This window comes from Dermochelys coriacea, chromosome 12 (genome assembly GCF_009764565.3).
Source record: "Dermochelys coriacea isolate rDerCor1 chromosome 12, rDerCor1.pri.v4, whole genome shotgun sequence".
Classification (NCBI taxonomy): domain Eukaryota; kingdom Metazoa; phylum Chordata; order Testudines; family Dermochelyidae; genus Dermochelys; species Dermochelys coriacea.
In genome coordinates this window covers 31,232,946-31,252,168 of record NC_050079.1, presented here as the reverse complement: position 1 = coordinate 31,252,168, position 19,223 = coordinate 31,232,946, and the positions used below count along the sequence as shown (strand labels likewise).

General features: G+C 39.8%; 1 protein-coding gene across 13 annotated transcripts in view; it reads right to left on the bottom strand.

Moving 5' to 3' along the window:
* Positions 1–19,223, bottom strand: part of WWOX (WW domain containing oxidoreductase) — a 690,060-nt gene that overhangs the window by 514,638 nt on the left and 156,199 nt on the right. For 12 of the 13 annotated variants that reach the window (XR_006275137.1, XR_006275135.1, XM_038368509.2 and 9 more), the window contains exon 6: positions 14,365–14,453. Coding sequence is in view for 10 of the 13 variants with exons in the window: in XM_038368509.2 (XP_038224437.1) it covers positions 14,365–14,453 (89 nt within the window). In the remaining 3 variants the exon portion in view is untranslated. Of the gene's footprint in view, positions 1–14,364; positions 14,454–19,223 lie in introns of those variants that run through there. The other variant, XM_043495038.1, reaches the window with a different exon arrangement.

Here is a 19,223-nt window from a genome sequence, read left to right as displayed (position 1 = left end):
GAAAGCAAAGTCACAACCCACAGAACTTTTCTGTCACATAACTTTAAACCCAGACTTGTTCCAATAAACCCCGGAAACTGGGCACCTCTTGCTGTGAAAAAGCATCTTATTTCTCAGAAAGTTCACCAAATCCAAGATAGCTTATTGTTCCTTGTGGTCCATGAAGCTAAGACTAGAACCAAGCTAAGCCTACAGCAATGCTCATCTTTTTGAAATTCAGCCCAGTTACACAAACAGAAATCATGGTAATAATGAAGGCAATCTGAGACACCAGTTGTGACTCTGATATTAGTCTTTCTTACATGGTGGGACAGCAGAGAACACCTAGAGTTCCCACTAACAGAGTCTCAATGAACGCATGAGGGTATCTATTAACCATCTTAAAACATGGAATAGTCTGACTGGTACTAAAGAAACCATCGCTTGATGATGGTGTTTTCATAAACTACTGCTTAATGTCTGACTTTCCTTTTCTAAGGAAGCTGATTGAGAAGACAGCAAAAAATAGCCTCCAATAGCCATCTGTCAGGTTCCTATATTCCAGTTGCCTGTCAGACAGGCTTCACTGCAAGGCAAGCTACACAGACAGCACCAGTAGACCAGATGGATGATCTCCTCTTATCCACAGACAGGAGAAATACATCCACTTTTATCCTGCTGTACCTCTTTGAAGCATTTTAAAACTGTTGATCAACAAATACTCCTTCCCCACCTACAAGAGGCTGCAAGGGTGAATGGGAATGGACTGAAATAGTTTAGCTCCTTCCCTCAGCTCAAACTCCAAGGCCATTATGGGCAATTGTCCATCTGCCTCCAGAAACTTCATCTGAACAGGCCCGTACAACTCAGTCCTCTCCCCCACATTATTCAGCACTTCTGTGAATCCAGAACTTTCTTTAAAAAAAAAAAAAAAAAAAAGAGTAACCAATATCTGACTGCATTCACAACTAAATGTAAAACTCATCCTTTTGTCTTGTTTTTTTCCTGCCAGTACATTCCTCTCGCATAACAATGGACATACATAAAAAGCCAGCAAATCTCATCAAGTAACATAGTCCTTCTACCTGTGAAGGAAGGGAAAAATACTGATATTACTGGTTATTTTTTTAAATCTGGGAAAGAGTATCTGCTCTGATATAAGAGCATAGATGTTAGATAGATGTCAACAGATCAGCAGGCAGGCCTAGTTCTCCTCTTTATGGGGGGCTTGCTCTTCTACATATAAAAACTAAAAGGTCAACATCTGAACAAGGAAGGCAGGTTCTGCCTTAAAAAAAAAACAGGAAATAATTCATATAACATGTGCAATGTACCCTGCTGTTGGCCTCTCTCACACCTATCCCACCCTCAGAACTCCTACAAAAATAATCTAAATGTGAGATTTCACCTTAAACTACAACATGGGGTTAGATTTGAAATAAGAGAACTGGGATAGAGTTTAATTTGTCAACATGCCATGTCTCATATACGCAGCTATTTTACATACTGTAAACATCCTATGTGATGTTAGAAATACTGGGGCTTAGGAATTCCCCTGCCCTCACCACACACACACTGTGTCATTTGAAATGTTTAGAGAAGTAACTTTAAAAAAAATAAAGGTCAAGGCAAGTCAAGTTTTTTTGTTTCGACTTACTACTGTGGATACCTTCTCCTTTGACCAATTCAGTCCCTGAACATCCACCTTCCCTCCTCCACCATTCCTCCTGAACTTCTCAAAGAAGTTATGGAAGAACTGAGTTAAAGCAGCTTAGTCACTCCATATTGGCTCCAGAGACCCTGATTCCCCAGACTCCTGCAGAAACCCAAAGCAGCAACCAGGATTCCACCTCTGTTCACCAACTTCTTGAAGTAGGGCATATTATTAAATTCAGATCAAGAGTCTCTGTACTCAAGACCACTGAGGCTGATAAACTGATATTCCAGACTTTGAGGTATGCCTCAGATTTCACCAGTTTGCACCATTTCACAAGAAAGGTTTTATCGTCCAAGCATACCAGTATGTCTGGCTTCCTTTTACTGGAGTCATGTGAGGGACATTTCCAATATTCAGGCATCATTATCCACCACACTGGACAGGGTTATAACCTGGCATCAGTTACAACTCTCTTTCTCACAGCAAGTACTACACTTAGGGTATTGGGACAAACTAGAACAAATGTCAGCTCTCCACTCCGCCCTAATATGCCTCCATAGGACAGCATTTCAAACCAAACTGTGACCTGAAAAAATGTTATCTTAGGTCCAGTTCCTGTGTCCAGGCACAGCTATGAAACCCAAAATGCATGTTACTATTCTGAATGGAAGCCTCTGCAAGCCAGTATGTCTCTACTCGCCACTTTTAGTATTTCTCACTCTCCTAGCTTTTGAAAACGTGAGCACTGGAGTTGCGGTAGGAAAACTAGACTTCCCACCTGACCACTCTCCTTGGACGCTGATGTGAGCCCTCCCAACTTTCACATTGGTCTGAGCTCAGCACCTATATAACTTTGCAGTTTTCCTTCCTTTCTGACTGTTGGGAAGAAAAAGGAGCTTTGCCCTCTCTCTATTTCCTGCCCTCAAATCCTATTGCAATCAGGAATCTAACCACCACTGCTAAGCTATCTTTTTGTCTTTCATCCCTGCAACCTCAGGCATGGAGGAGGAGAAGCTTTTCTCTCTACTGCCCAGCAGGTTACAGGCAGCACCAAGGAAAGTGTCCAGAGTCTGGTAAACTTTACTCTGTTGTTTTAGGCACTCACCTGGGACAGTTTTCCACTTTCAAATGGACAAGCACATTTTTTTTTCAAACCCGAATTATTTTTTTTTATAAACATTTACAGGCAGCACCTATTAAGCATAAAGCTGCTGGAAGTGCACAATGAGTATTAATTTCTACAATAATTGTGGTATGATTTGTTGTTTCAGCATATATTTCAAAAGATACGATTTTTACCCATACGCACAAAGCACCCCTTAAAAGCAGAAAAAGTATATAATAAAAGAAGTAATCTGCCTTTTTTTGTCATTTATTTGACACCTATCATGGGAAATAGCAAAGTCCTTAGAAAATATTTTCACGACTATGACTGATCATTTGAACAATAAGACATTTCATACATTTTACTTGCCAATGACAACTCCTTCCTCTGTTTTGCCTAGAGACATGTGCAACTGTAATAGGGTTCAGAAAACCCCCAGCAGCAGCATGCTGCCATTCAGATCTGAAAGATTTTGTGTTATGATAAAAACCGATGTACTTTGACATCCTCTGGAATTTTCTGCACCTTGGGAAAAGCTAATGAAGAAATACAACCTTGCCAGAGTAAAACACAAGGTTTGGGATTCTAGGATTAAGACATTTGGCAAATGAGTGGCCCATCTCATGTCACCAGTAAAACAACCATACTTTTCTGCCCAATGATTCTGCCTCAGTGTGTTTTGATGGTCTCTTGTCTGATGCTTTTCACAAAAAACTAAATATATTTAAACTATATACTAAATAGTTACTGCTGTCCTCTGTGATATTCATGTTTTGTTAAAATTAAAATATCAATTAAATACACACATACTGTTTTTATTCTCTCATTACCCATTAAGCTATAAAACTGCAAAATGCTTACTACTTCATTTGCAGGAAAAGATTTGTAATCATGCTTATTAAATCATAAATATTTTACATGCTTATATATCCAATTTGGCCCTCACGGTTGGTTAAATCTTGTGGAAATAGATTGGATTCTTTATTCAGGAAGATAGTTTCTGCCTCTAAAAGTGTATTTCTACTCAGAAAATGATTCTCTCATCATGCCATCATATTTAGTACCATATTTAGTATCTCAGTGATTCCCAAATTAAAATTTGCTCAGTTTAAAGATTTTTTTCTCTCTCTCTTTTCCCCACCCAACATGCCAGAACAGACATTGTAACCTTTGCTTTTGCCAGCTGACCTCATCAGTTATCCATTACCTTTATCACCTTCAAACTGGATTAGTGAAGTATGCTCTACTTGGGGCTATAGCTATACAGTCTATAGCTGTGTTCCTCCCCAGGAGATGTTGTCATGCAAAATGCTCAAGTTAACAGCCCAAATGTGGGATCTGGAGGCAACTATGGAACTTTCTCTCCTCACTTCTCCAAAAAAGCTTGAGCTTTTGAGCATGCTGGAAGACCCACCTATTTACCCAGGCTTTTGATGCAACGATCAGGGAGAACCGAGGGGTTATTATTGCTTGCTGTTTCTTTTTGGGTGCAGTTTCTACTAAGCATTTGTGTTGCACCTTTCATTAGAGAATTTAACAGGGATTTTATTATTTAATCTGTACACTTGTATTTCATAAACATAGATCGCTAACAATATCACAGATTGATGGATTTTTTTTAGTTCAAATTTATATAATAAATTAGGGCCCAGTTCCATAGTAAAGCTGCACGCAGGACTTCCTCGGAGGGCCTCTGATGCTTTGTTCTATTCTCTGACCCTCTAAGCGTGACCACCAACTAAAAAACTCCTGCACTAGGTGAAGGTGGGGGAACTTACTTTGAAGTCTGTCAGTATTACCCCTTTTGCTGAGCTTTGGCCAGAGATGTCACCAAAGATAGTTTCAAATATCCTTCTGGCACCAAGAGCAGCATTGATCTTGGATATACTAAAGAGGAAGCACAAACGAGTTCAAAAGAAAGTGGTCTCTTTTTTCATTCTCTTTATTTTCAAAACCAAGAAGTTAGATGCAGACTTAGCCAAAATACCCAAAGTCAGTACTTGGGTACCTTGAATGGTAAAAACAGCCCTACAGCTTCAGATGCCAAAAGGAGGAGCAAAAATCTTTCTCTGTAGTTTGATGAAGACCCGCCAAAGGTCTTCAGGGTCTTCCAGGGTCACCCTCCAAAGACAAGTGGCAAGCCAACACATTTTAGACAAAGCAATTGTGAAAGCATCACATAAGCATTTTCCAAGTTTGAATCCTGATTTTAAATGAGCAATTCTAGTGCACGTGTGGACACACAAATACACACAAAGCAAAATGAGGGAAACTTTATAACTTCACCCCCAAAAACAAAAATACTATCAGTGAAATGTCCACTCAAATTAATTTTTACCTGGATTCTTACTGTGATGGTGCCCCCCATAAGGGTTTATGGAAATATGCTTATGAGAGTATATATATGACATAACTAGAATATTTTATGCTACATATGCCATGTAACAAATCTCTATTGAGGTTATGATTTACTGAATCTATTAATCCTATTTGTATGCATATATCATTTTTGTATTCAAAGTTATGAATATTGGCTGTATACTTGTCTGATTCTAAGTAGGTTTTAGTGAAGCAGTTGGTCAGTTTCCTGAGAAAAGACTATCCCCAATAAGTGCCCAATCAAGAAGCCGTTAAGCCAACAATGAACTTGGAGACGCCAATCCACATCTGAGCTTTCCCAAGAATGTGGCTAGACAGGTAAGGAACTCAGTCATGCATGGACATGTGACTTGCCCAAGTGACTCCAACTTTCTCTCCTCACTTCTCCAAAAAAGCTTGAGCTTTTGAGCATGCTGGAAGACCCACCTATTTACCCAGGCTTTTGATGCAACGATCAGGGAGAACCGAGGGGTTATTATTGCTTGCTGTTTCTTTTTGGGTGCAGTTTCTACTAAGCATTTGTGTTGCACCTTTCATTAGAGAATTTAACAGGGATTTTATTATTTAATCTGTACACTTGTATTTCATAAACATAGATCGCTAACAATATCACAGATTGATGGATTTTTTTTAGTTCAAATTTATATAATAAATTAGGGCCCAGTTCCATAGTAAAGCTGCACGCAGGACTTCCTCGGAGGGCCTCTGATGCTTTGTTCTATTCTCTGACCCTCTAAGCGTGACCACCAACTAAAAAACTCCTGCACTAGGTGAAGGTGGGGGAACTTACTTTGAAGTCTGTCAGTATTACCCCTTTTGCTGAGCTTTGGCCAGAGATGTCACCAAAGATAGTTTCAAATATCCTTCTGGCACCAAGAGCAGCATTGATCTTGGATATACTAAAGAGGAAGCACAAACGAGTTCAAAAGAAAGTGGTCTCTTTTTTCATTCTCTTTATTTTCAAAACCAAGAAGTTAGATGCAGACTTAGCCAAAATACCCAAAGTCAGTACTTGGGTACCTTGAATGGTAAAAACAGCCCTACAGCTTCAGATGCCAAAAGGAGGAGCAAAAATCTTTCTCTGTAGTTTGATGAAGACCCGCCAAAGGTCTTCAGGGTCTTCCAGGGTCACCCTCCAAAGACAAGTGGCAAGCCAACACATTTTAGACAAAGCAATTGTGAAAGCATCACATAAGCATTTTCCAAGTTTGAATCCTGATTTTAAATGAGCAATTCTAGTGCACGTGTGGACACACAAATACACACAAAGCAAAATGAGGGAAACTTTATAACTTCACCCCCAAAAACAAAAATACTATCAGTGAAATGTCCACTCAAATTAATTTTTACCTGGATTCTTACTGTGATGGTGCCCCCCATAAGGGTTTATGGAAATATGCTTATGAGAGTATATATATGACATAACTAGAATATTTTATGCTACATATGCCATGTAACAAATCTCTATTGAGGTTATGATTTACTGAATCTATTAATCCTATTTGTATGCATATATCATTTTTGTATTCAAAGTTATGAATATTGGCTGTATACTTGTCTGATTCTAAGTAGGTTTTAGTGAAGCAGTTGGTCAGTTTCCTGAGAAAAGACTATCCCCAATAAGTGCCCAATCAAGAAGCCGTTAAGCCAACAATGAACTTGGAGACGCCAATCCACATCTGAGCTTTCCCAAGAATGTGGCTAGACAGGTAAGGAACTCAGTCATGCATGGACATGTGACTTGCCCAAGTGACTCCAAAACTCCATTTTGTAGCTGGACTTTGCATAGGAGAGGAGGGGTTCTCCGCCCACAAGAGAAAGTCTATTTAAACCCCTGGGAGACCCCTCCATTTTGTCTTCAGCTGAGAGAGCCTCTCCACCCCAAAAGATATCTGAAAGGAACTGGAACAAAGGACAGTAACTACAGGGGGTGTGAGTGATTGCTGGACCCAGACTAGAAGGAGACTAATCTGTAAAAGAAAGCTTACTGGAACTGGTGAGGTTTTATCTGTATTCTGTTTGATTAGACATAGACTTGTGTATTCTATTCTATTTTGCTTGATAATTCACTTTGTTTTGTCTGTTACTACTTGGAACCACTTTAATCCTACTTTCTGTATTTAATAAAATCACTTTTTACTTATTAATTAACCCAGAGTATGTATTAATACCTAGGGAGAGGGCAAACAGCTGTGCATACCTGTCTATCAGTGTGATAGAGGACCAACAATTTATGAGTTTACCCTGTATAAGCTTTATACAGGGTAAAACGGATTTATTTGGGATTTGGACCCCATTGGGAGTTGGACATCTTAGTGTTAAAGACAGGAACAGTTCTGTGCGCTGCTTTCAATTGAGCCTACAGCTGTTGGGGGATGTAGTTCAGACCTGGGTCTGGGTTTGCAGCAGGCTAGTGGATCTGGCTCAAACCATGCAGAGCACTGAAGTCCTAAGCTGACAGGACAGGAAAGCGGGGTAGAAGTAGTCTTGGCACACCAGGTGGCAGTCCCAAGGGAGTTTCTGTTTCTGGTTACTTTTTAAAGAATCTGAATATACCAGAACAAGAAAATCTCTGGTGGTCACAGGACTCGTATCTATATCTGATACATCAAATGAAGCTGAAGTGATATGGTGAGCAAGTGATCTCTGCTTCCACTTAGATTGAGTCAAGTTTAGGTTTTTAACTTAAAAAATACTGATTATTATTAGTGAATCCACATAGTTTGTCACTTTCAACCAAGACAGAGTAACAGTGTAGCAGAGCTTAGAAAAGAGAAAACATTTATACAGACAGCCAATCCCTAGGTTTAGTAAGGTACAATACCACCACATGTAAAAGTTTCACCCTAATTTTACTACGTACATTTCAAATGCAGTCAACCTTTGACCTTATTTAAATGTAAGATATCTGCTGTCTGCAATAGTAGCTTCTCAATTATGCACTTGTTTGCATATTTAAGTGAACTTGGATCCTTTTTAGATGTCTCTTAAATCTACAATATCGGCTGGAACATTGCTTTATATCTGAGTGGCACTGACAGAATGCCAAAAGTATTCTAAGCTCAAACGACAAATTGAATAGTTCAACTGTTACTAGTTCTAATTCATAGAAAGTATTTCTATATGTGCCAAAGGGATTAACAGATTTTTACACATTTATAAAGAAAATATATTCAAATTCTGAAGTACAATATGCAGTGACAACAATTGTATCTGGCACAAAAATCTACTATGGAACTTTTAAGCATACTGGCATAATGTGAATGCTGATTATTCATTTAAATCATATCCACATAGTTTAGGGGGTGGATTAGATGTCAGGAGTTAACTGTGTAACAATTTACTAAAGATCTTTAATTTTATATATATTATGTATAACACCATTTGATTATGCCTATGATTCCTTTGTAGTTAAAATGAGTGAACACTATCTAACAAATGTCCAACATGTCAATTGCAGTATATGAAAATTTCCAGTATATGAAAATTTAAAGAGCAGTAATATTCTGGAGCAAATTTTCAGCATATTCTGAAATTTTAACTGCATCCACAAGACCCCAGCATGCTTCTGCTTGCAACTTGAAAAATTAGTTCATTCACAGAGTGCTAGGGTGCCGCTAAGGAGAGCAATCAAACGTTTGGTCCTCTCTACATGGGTGTGGACGAGGAAAAAAGGAGACTAAACTTTTCAAGTGCAGAAACATTTGTAACCGCTGTCCTGCTACAATAGGAACGATTAAACAGTTAGCAACTGCTAAATCTTACCACAGACATATCTTATTTTAAAAATAGGAAAATAGCTGCATCTCTGCATGAAAAGTGCTGTGTAAGTGCAAGGTGTTACTTTCAGCTCCGATACTACTCAATGGTAATAGCTGGCAAGTGCTGCCTTTTAAAAATGGTGATAACTGTATTCAAAACTAAAATACCTGTGACAAAGTTCCTCCTCTACCTTAGTGGGTCTTGTGCTTATTAGCGGATTTGCTCGCCTTGGAGCTTCACAGCAGTCCTCAGTTTGGCCATTTTCATGAACCCACAGTCCAGGTCAACTCCTCCTGTGTCTGACCAGGAGTTAGGAGGCTTGGAGGGAACCCGGGCCCGCCCTCTACTCCGGGTTCCAGTCTAGGGCCCTGTGGAATGCAGCTGTCTAGAGTGCCTCCTGGAACAGCTGTGCAACAGCTACAACTTCCTGGGCTACTTCCTCATGGCCTCCTCCCAACACCTTCTTTATCCTCATCATAGGACCTTCCTCCTGGTGTCTGATAATGCTTGTTCTCCTCAGTCCTCCAACAGTCTGCGTTCTCACTCTCAGCTCCTAGCACCTCTTGCTCCCAGCTCCTTACACGCGCACCACAAACTGAAGAGAGCTCCTTTTTAAATCCAGGTGCCTTGATTAGCCTGTCTTAATGGATTCTAGCAGCTTCTTGATTGGCTGCAGGTGTTCTAATCAGCCTGTCTGTCTTAATTGTCTCCAGAAGGTTCCTGATTGTTCTGGAACCTTCCCTGTTACCTTACCAAGGGAAAAGGGACCTACTCAACCTGGGGCTAATAATCTGCCTTCTATTACTCTCCTGTAGCCATCTGGCCCGACCCTGTCACATACTTTATAAAAATGTTATTTCCCCAAAATTAATCAGATCTTTCAGCAACAATTTTATTATTTTCCTCCTAATGTTATCTAAAATTGGTTTGATTTTCTACTGTCTGGCTCAAGATGGCTTTAGTTTGAGCCAGAAGGCATGGTAGGAGATGCACCTCAAATTTCAACTGCAATACTGCTATTGTCCACTCATGAGCAGAGACACACCTCTCACTGCATCCAGCTGTGCAATGGTCTTATATAATGGGCATGCAGGTACTATGGAACAATGAAGACAAGGTAGATATTTTGCAGATTTTAGAACTGGAGTATTACATCTCTCTGTCAATAACAGCAACATGGTTTTAGTGAAGTACATGATGATGAAACAAAATTAGTTACTAAGAAATGGAGTTTTCCAAATGTATCACATCTACAACCCACACTCTTCGACAAGTATAAAATTCTTTGAGGTTTCCACAACAGAGGCATCCAATAAATCATCTGGGTTTATAACTATTGATGGGGAGAAGGCTGGATATGGATAAAAGGGGTGTGTCTTATACAACTTCAGTAGTTAGGTCCACTGCAGCTGGGATTGAAATGCGTTCTTTTGCCCTCATCCAACTGCTAACACTTATTTAGAGATCATTTCAATGAGAAAGGTGAAAGTGCAGCCACGGTGCTGTAGGGGTTCGGTGGGTCAGCAAATTAGGATTATAAAGCACATGCCACAATCCATGCTAAGATTCAGAGATGCGACCAAGCTATGACTGGGACTGGACTTTGAAATGAACCAACAACACTATAATATTCCTGAACTAGCTTTTTGTGAATAATTTGCTTCTGTGGAACCTTTAGCCACAACCCATGTTCAGATGGAGTAATTTTTAAAGCATTTTTTTAATTCTTACAGTCCTCTCTACCTATGGGTGCTTGTCCAGCACCCATGTGACCAGCCAAAATAAGACAATCTGGGACCCTAGGCATACTACAACAAGGACCCTTCCTTTTCCCCATGAGTAAATTTCTCGTTTGCAGTGACAGTGGCAGACGGCTCCCCTTCTCTCCCACTACTGGCACCTGGTGGTCCCTCTACCCTCAGGAGGAACAAGGATTGCTTTAACCCCCATACGCCCCACCAAGTATTTACCCCAGCAGCTCTTCCAGTCTGCTCTCAGGTAGCTCTCCTTTATGTGGTCCAGGTGCTTTCTCTAAAGCCCAGTTGGGAGTCAGCTGATGAGTCACAGGTGCACTGAACCTGGCTCCTCCGTAAAGGTACCAGTCACCCTGTGACAATGAAATTTTTTCATTCTTCAAATTGCTACCAGAAATACTCAGACTCTCATATTCTAAAGGAGGCAAATATCTCCCTCTCTCCAACTCTTTTTTTTTTTAGATGCTTGATCAATGACCAGGATTTGCTACCTAGAAATTGTCTGACTGGCTTCAGAAACCCCTTGCAAGGATGCTTCATCCTTTGATGTTTTGAGTATTTCTAGTTCAGAAATGTCTTTATACCAGAATGGATCAGTTTCAGATCTCTTACCCAGGGAGAGGACTTTGGATCACATGACCTCTTTAAGGTTCTTCTCTGATTTACTATTAGACAAGGAAAAACCTGCACCTCATCTAGAATAACGGAGGGGACCTTGAGCATACTCAGTGCATCTCCTGACGTCCTTCCCTCCAGCCTAATATCTGATGTCATTCCCTAGAGTCAGAATCTGCACCTGGGAGGTAGGAGGGCTTGAGCATCCAAACCAACATTCTGTTTTATTCAGTTCCAGTCAACAGGGGAGCAGCCCCTGAAAATGTTAGCTGATGAAGAGCCTGGGCACTTCCCACTGAGGCAATAATGGACAGAGGAGATTATTGAGAGAGCCTGAGAGGCCTGTCTTCAGCTCCAGAAGTCTAAGAGGTTAAACACCAGTGGCTTCTTTAGAAAAATGCATTGCAATAAAAATTACATTTTTAAAAGGATCAAATAGTTCCTTATTGCTCCGTAGCCTGGTGATGACAGGCAAGGGAGATGAGAGAAAGATTGTTTTTCCACTCATAGGGTTGTTATCAAAAAAGGGATTGTAAAAATTGCATCTTGGGATTGCCATTTGTATCACAGAATTGCTTACATATCAAATTAGGTTTGTTTACCCTTTCACCTTAATTACTAGCACTGCAGCACTACTTCATATCTGAAAATCTGTGCTTTATGCGCTCCACATATCACCACCACTTAGACCCAGGAATCAGAACTCAGCTGATAATTTTGTCATTGATGGAGGAAGCAGAAGACACTTTCGTGTTTCTCTTGTGCTGCTATTTTATTGGTAGGGTGCCAGGGGTTTGAGAAACAGGCATTTCATGATTGTAAAAAGCTGTCTACTTGGCACAGCATATATCTCTTGACATGCAAGCACAGCTATTCTGAGTGGCACACTGCAATGGGAGAGGGAGAATGCTAGCAGCCAAGGCTCCACCCCTTCCCATCTACATGTGGAGGGAGGGGGTACAAGAGCCCTAGAGAAGCTGCTCCCTGTGCTCTGGATGCCCCTTACTCTCCTGAGAAAGTGTGAAGAATGCACAACAATCTATCCATAAGATTGTAAGATCCTGGATTCTCTAAGTTTGTTTGTACAGCACCTAGTACAAGGGGACTGATCCAATGGGGCCCTGGACACTACTGTAATAATAATAAACTACAGATAACATTTATTAGTGTAAAGATACGTTTTGCAAGACACTACTACTACATAATCGCTCTTCTGAGCATACATAGATACAGTTTAAATCACAGAAATCAGAGCTAGAAAGGTCTTCTAGCCCATTCCCCTACCCATGATTGTAAGGAGGTACCTGCTCCTCTGTATCAGATAAAAGATCTACTGCTCCCAGCTGTGTGTGGCATCTGGCTTCTATCCACCATCAAAATTTAAACAAATATATTGTTCAATGCTCATTTTGGTGAAACCCCCACAAGTCTTATGACAGACACAAACTTTAAGCTTTTATGTAATACTTGAGATCACACACACACAGAGCAAGGGTTCAGGATGGAAGGCAAAACTGTGGCTAAAAACACTGACCTATAGTATAGTACCACTAAGACAGTACTAGTGACACTTTCCAAACGCCAATGAAAAAGAAGTGAAAAAATAAGAAAACTTTCCATAATAGAAAGACAAAATGAATCCAAAGGGGATGAGTTGTTATCTCTAATATACAGTACAAAAACAAAATGGACATGATTTGCATTAAGAAACTGATTCCACATTGTCTCGTGCTTTAGATGACAATGGGTGAGACTTTTGTAGATTTTAAGTCCTCCAGGAAAATTTGAATTGAGTATACTTCCCCTTTCTGGTTTAAAGATACAGTATATGTCTACTCAATGGTTCAGACTGGGTGACAATGACATGGAATTGCAGCATTCACATCAAGTTAAGAATTGCACAAGAAAAACGTTATAATCCTTAACTGGCCTTCTATACTTTTTTCTTTGGTAAAGCATATAACATGTTAAGAACCAAGAAGCAGCAAAATCAGAATGCTTATCTCTTCTAACAGTATGAGTGTGGTTGGTACTAAAATATGGCAATGTTTCTACCATTTGTCATTATGTTTTACACACAAGGAAGTTTTAATGTAGGAAGATGTGATATGATAAGAATAGATACACAGGATTTTTGGCAGTAAAGTAACTGGTATTGAAATTCAGTTTTGACAGTTCTCTGAATCTGAAAGGCCTGTAAGTACTCAAATGTCATCTGTCTATCCATGTGAGATTTAGCTTTGGCAATATCTCAAAAGCAAACCTACCATTCTTTCTACACAATATTTTTGCCACTACAATATTTTTGCCTCCTAAGCTGTCTAAAAGTGTGTACTCTCTTGAAAAATATAGTAGGAGGTTTATGATACAGAAATATTTGTAGGGGGAAAAAATCACTACTAGGTTTGAATAGTCATAACAACCAGAGTGGGCCAAAATGTGGGTTAAAGCACAATGGGTGGAATTTATCCTCAACACCTTGTACTTAATGATTCCAAATCATACCTTAAAGTTTGTGATTAATTGATCTGTTCAATCTAAATAAAACCATCTGGAATCTTGCCTGATTATTTTAATATAAGTTATCCAATTGTTAAGTGAACTTGTCATCTTAATTTCAATTTTTAAAGCCAACCACTTCACAGATAGGTCTGGAAAATAAGGGCCCCTAGCCTGTAGGACTATTTTTTAAAACATTTTTAAAAAAGAAACTGAGGGAGAGCACTGAGTGAGTGCTCATTCCTGACCCCAGGCTGTCTTCCAAACCACTGGAAACCCGACAAAAGTTGCCTAAGCTGTTTTGGATATATTTTAGTTTTGGCCTTATTCAACAGTCACAGAGGTACCAATGTCCCATTAAAGTTGGAATTATATACTGAATTGTCAGAGATCTGTAATTAATTTTCTCTGTGTACAAAAATAAATATTCTTTAATTGATATAAAAATATGCACATTGGAAAAAGACAATTCAGTTCCTGTGAAAAAGCTGAATTCACCTATTGTAGTTTCTAAGTCAATCCAACTGTGATGAATTCTACCAATTATGCTCAGCTGATAAAGACATTAAAATAACAAGAAGTTATGATATATAATCCTCTGTCTGACTACTTACACATTCTTGGATTTGAATGCTTCAGCAAAGTGCTGCACACTGTGAAGAGAAGCGAGGTCTAAGGTCATAGCTTCTACCTTGGCTTTATGCTGCAACAAGAGAAAATTAAAAAAAAAAGAAAAAAGATAAATAACAGCAAGTTTAGTTCACGGTATCATGTTACAGTAAATGTGTTATGGAACATGTCTGAATTCCCTTGTTTAACATTAGAAGCCCACAGTGAATATAAATCATGAAAATGAATTGACGAGTGTAGCATTCAATGCCAAGTGCAGTATTCTGAGTTTGCGGTTCTGCTAAACACATACACTGCATGGTATACAATTTCATATAGCCCAATACACTGACAGCAGTCAGTTTTAAGGTTAACATGATCTTTTCTTTCTCCCACCTCGCTGACATTTGTGAGGATGCAAATCATGAAATAAAAATAAAAAGTAAACAAATAATTATTGTTTAAAAAGAGATGCACACATTTAATATACCATTATAGGAAAAACACACATTACATATCACACAAAATACTTTAAAACATTCATACTTTAATTCAATCTCCTCTAAAGATAAAATAGTCCTAAAGCTGTCTATAATATCCACAGCAGTTGATATAAAAGAGATTACAGAAAGGAGCAAGGACAGAATTTTATACAAGTTTAGTTGGTCACAGCATCTTTAGAGGAAACTGCTCATACTTAAGGTTGCATGTTTGTTATGGAAGTCACGGATTCAGGCAGTCTTCTGCTGGGGCAGTCTCAGGGCACCGCACCCCCACCCCCCCCCACACACACACACACCAGCTGAGTTTGGGTGTGGGAGGGGGCAGGGGGAACGGGACAGGGTGAAGCGGGCTCTGCATGCTGCCTCCACCCAGAGCACTGGCTTCGCAACTCCTATTGGCCGGGAACTGCGGCCAATGGGAACTGCGGTGGTGGTGTTTGTAGGTGGTCCTGCTTCCACCTAGCAGCTGACCAAGGGGGATGTTGCCGCTTCCGGGGACCTCCCCTAGGTAAACACCACCCAGACCCCGCCTCACCCCGTCCCGTGCCCCAACCCCCTGCCTCCTCCCACACCCAAACTCGACTGCTGCTGGGGTAGGGGAAGGCGTGGAGCCAGGTAGGGAGCCTGCTGGGCCCACCAACCTGCCCCAGCATGAGTGGGGGTCCCCCCCAAACAGCCAGGCCATCCTCCCCCAGCACCTGCAGGGCACTGGGGCAGCCCCCCCCCCAAAGTTTTATTCCCTGGTATTTTTAGTAAAAGTCAGGGATAAGTCACAGGCCATGAATTTTTGTTTACTGCCCATGACCTATCCATGACTTTTATTAAAAATATCCGTGACTAAAATGTAGCCTTACTCGTACTCCTAAAGTCAACTTTTCAAACAGTGGAGGCAGAGGCAACACCACAAAAGGCTAGCCCGAATTTGCCAGCATTACCCATTGAATGGATCTCAATAAGGTTCAATTTAAAGGCCTTTGTCCACAGTTCTGTTGAACTGTTTTGACTCCATACCTCAGAACAAATCAGCTAAAACAGTTACCCAGTAGTCTAGAGTCCTTGCAGTCTATTTTCACTGTAAACCTTGAAGGCTTATGGGAATCCCATTGTCCAGACACAAGTAGATTGCAGCTTCTTCCAGCCACCGTCCTGTCCTATGAAAGAAGTCCTGTTCACCATGTAAGCGTGCATTGTACCTGCAAAATGCAGCAACGTTCCATCTCCTGGAAAGAAACTGCTGTGCCTTTAGTCTCGCCCCCCAAGCCCTATCTTAGAATCTGGAATAATAGGCCTGGATGCCCATGATTTTTCTGCAAGTACTCCCACCCAAAGTTGTGAGAAACAAGTCATATAGATTACCACTGAGGGCATTATAACCACTCACATCTGTGCCCTTCTCACTTCTAGCGATCATAGCTGCCTCTCACAGCTCCTGATTCCACCCCCCATATGATTATCTAACCAGGTTTGAATATGCTTTCAAAGAACTGTGACACTTTTCCATGTCTTCTCCCTGACCACCACCACCTTCATTTGGTTAGGTGGATCAGTAAGAAAGAAATTTGTGTGACATTTCACTTAATCCCCAACCATTCTCCTACAAATCAGTATAATTGTAACGTGCAGGTTGGACATTAGCATGAGTTGAAGAAGGGAGGGGGCAGGGAAGGAAGAAGCCTCAAACATGGCAGTAGAGTGTAGTAATCTGAAGTATTTGAGGTTGGATTTTAAGATAGTGTAAACCCTGCAGGTGGCCCTGCTGAGCGATGGGCTTTACTGCGTCAAGAAATAATAAAGTGGGCATATTTGGAGAAACAAAGCATAGGGAGGGAGTGTGGAGGGACCGGTCAGCACTGGGAGAAGCAGATTTGGCTGCTTCAACATCTTCATAATCCCACCACAATGATGCTTCTCTCTTTTCCTCTTTCTTCTACTTTGTTGACATCCAACGTGCCCATTGCAATTATATTGCAGGTGAGGATTAACTGAAATGTCACTCACTCTCCTTTCTTTCTACTCCAGCTGACCTTAAATTGACAGCGAAATAAATACAACTAAAATTTCAGCAGACTCAATTCCCATAAGGAAACATGATGTCATGGTGCTTTGAAAGGGCTAAAAACAACTTTTTCCAAAACAGTCTTGCCACCCCCACAAGATGCACTAAAAAGCTGGAAATAATTTTGTCCCACAGGAAAATACTTTCTTTTGCTCAAAGTTCAGAGAGGCCAGCAAGACAATTCTGGCTAGCCTGGTGCAGTATTCCTCAACTGCAGCTCCTCTTCAGCTTTGCAGTGTTAAGCTGTTTATTTAATAGCGTTTTTGTTTTTAAATAGTTTTTATTATATTTCTAAAACATTCTGCAGTCTTTTCCAAGGGGAAAAGAACAAGAATGCTACAAACACAAAGACAATAAGGGGTCAAAAACATCAAGTAGTTCAACAGACTAAACCACAAGCCGTTAGTTACTATGCTCTTGGGGACAGTGATTCAAGTCCACACACTATTACTCAGGTAATACTTTCACTCTTGGTGTCAAATTTCAAGTTTCTGCCACTGACTACAAGAATGAAGAGGAAGTGCCTCCAATATTGCGAATCCAAAGTAAAAACATGTGGTACCTCCAATATACTTTCACAAATAGAAATTCACTGGAGTAATTAGGCCAGATTTGTGGATGGATTTACTATAGGTGTAAATTGGGCAGTTTAAAAAGCATGAATAACATATTAAACAACATAAATGGCCAATTGTTATACCTGGATAGCAAATACAAGCTACAAATATGGATTTCTTGAGCTTTGTCAGTTCATCCAATGAACTGAGACCACCATCTGTCAGTATAACCAACAGCCCTGTATTTCAAAAAGTTAAACTTATCTTTTCTTTTGCTGCTTTTTTAAGTTCGTCAGACACAAAGGTAGAGAGAATATCAATGAAAACATTTCTTGAGTAATTCAAGTGTCCTCCAAAATGTCCTCCATGGAAAAAACATGTTCAACTGCATGTGAAAGGTGAAAATTACACAAGACAAAGAAATTCACTTACATTTTTCCAAGATGGCTACTGCTATTCCTGCTGTAATTCTGCAGTTGGCACAGAGGATCATAAGACCCTGGGCATCAAATTAAATACACCCCAGGAGACGGTAAACTATGGCAGCATCCCATTTAGGATAAGAGACACATTTTTTAAAAAGCACAATAAACCCTTCCTTGTCTTGAGGTTTTAGTTTAAGGGGGAAAATACTTCTTCCTGAATTACCAAAGGGACCGATAATGGAATAAGCTCAATCAATTTAGTATTACATCCCTGAGAGTCACTTACTCAATAGTGTTCACATTAAAAAAATCTCAGCTCTCATCAATGTACAGTATAATCAAAACAAAACTATGATTAGAATAACGTTCCTCTGACATCTTCCCTTTCCTTTGCCTATTTCTTCTGGCTTCTCCTCTCCACTGCTGCCCTATGAAATAGGTTACTTGGTGTGATTGCCTTCTTTCAACACCCTCCTTTCAATTTTCTCCTCACTTTGTTTGCATTCAGTTATCCTGCATAAAGTGCCTTTGTTCATTTACAAAAAATTGTTTTTATTTATCTCAAAATATTTCCAGTGTTATGTACCAGGAGAAATGGAAACAAACAACAACCAATGCACCCACACAAGATCAGAAAAGTACACTTGGACATAAACAAACAGGCAAACAACTGATTATCACATGGCTTGGAACTGCATGGGTTTTCTTCAAGCAGTGATTGACAAAGAAATGAATCTTATACCATTATTGGGGCCTTTGGCAACCTACTTCACTTTTCTATCTCAGCTTCTCCTCTGTAAAATTTAGATACAAACACTTATCTACTTCCCAGAGGTACTGTGAACATTGCTTACGGTGTGTATCATAACTTCAAGGTGTGAAGCACTAGGTAACTGCTAAGTATTGTGAGCCTTAAACTCATTTTTTTCTTAATCATATAAAATATAACATTGAAAAACTGTAAATAAGACTCACACTTACATTACCAGGTCCTAATAATGTAATAATATCAGCAACAACCATTGATGTGTGTAGCCTTGTTATACAGTAGCTCAGCATTACCTGTGTCATCATGTTTTCCTGCTATCTCTCTATATACACATGTAGCATGCAAGTGTAGCGGTATTTATACAGGTACTAAAAAAAAACATTTTTGCTAAAAGGTATCATTACTATAAATGTAACATACCATCAGAACTGATTGTTAACAGCATCGTGCAAATTCTGACCTAATGTTCATAATTTTATTATGCTGATGTCTCTCACCATTCCGCTTTACATATTTTAGTACTGAATTATGCCTCATTTTATGTTGTAAAAATC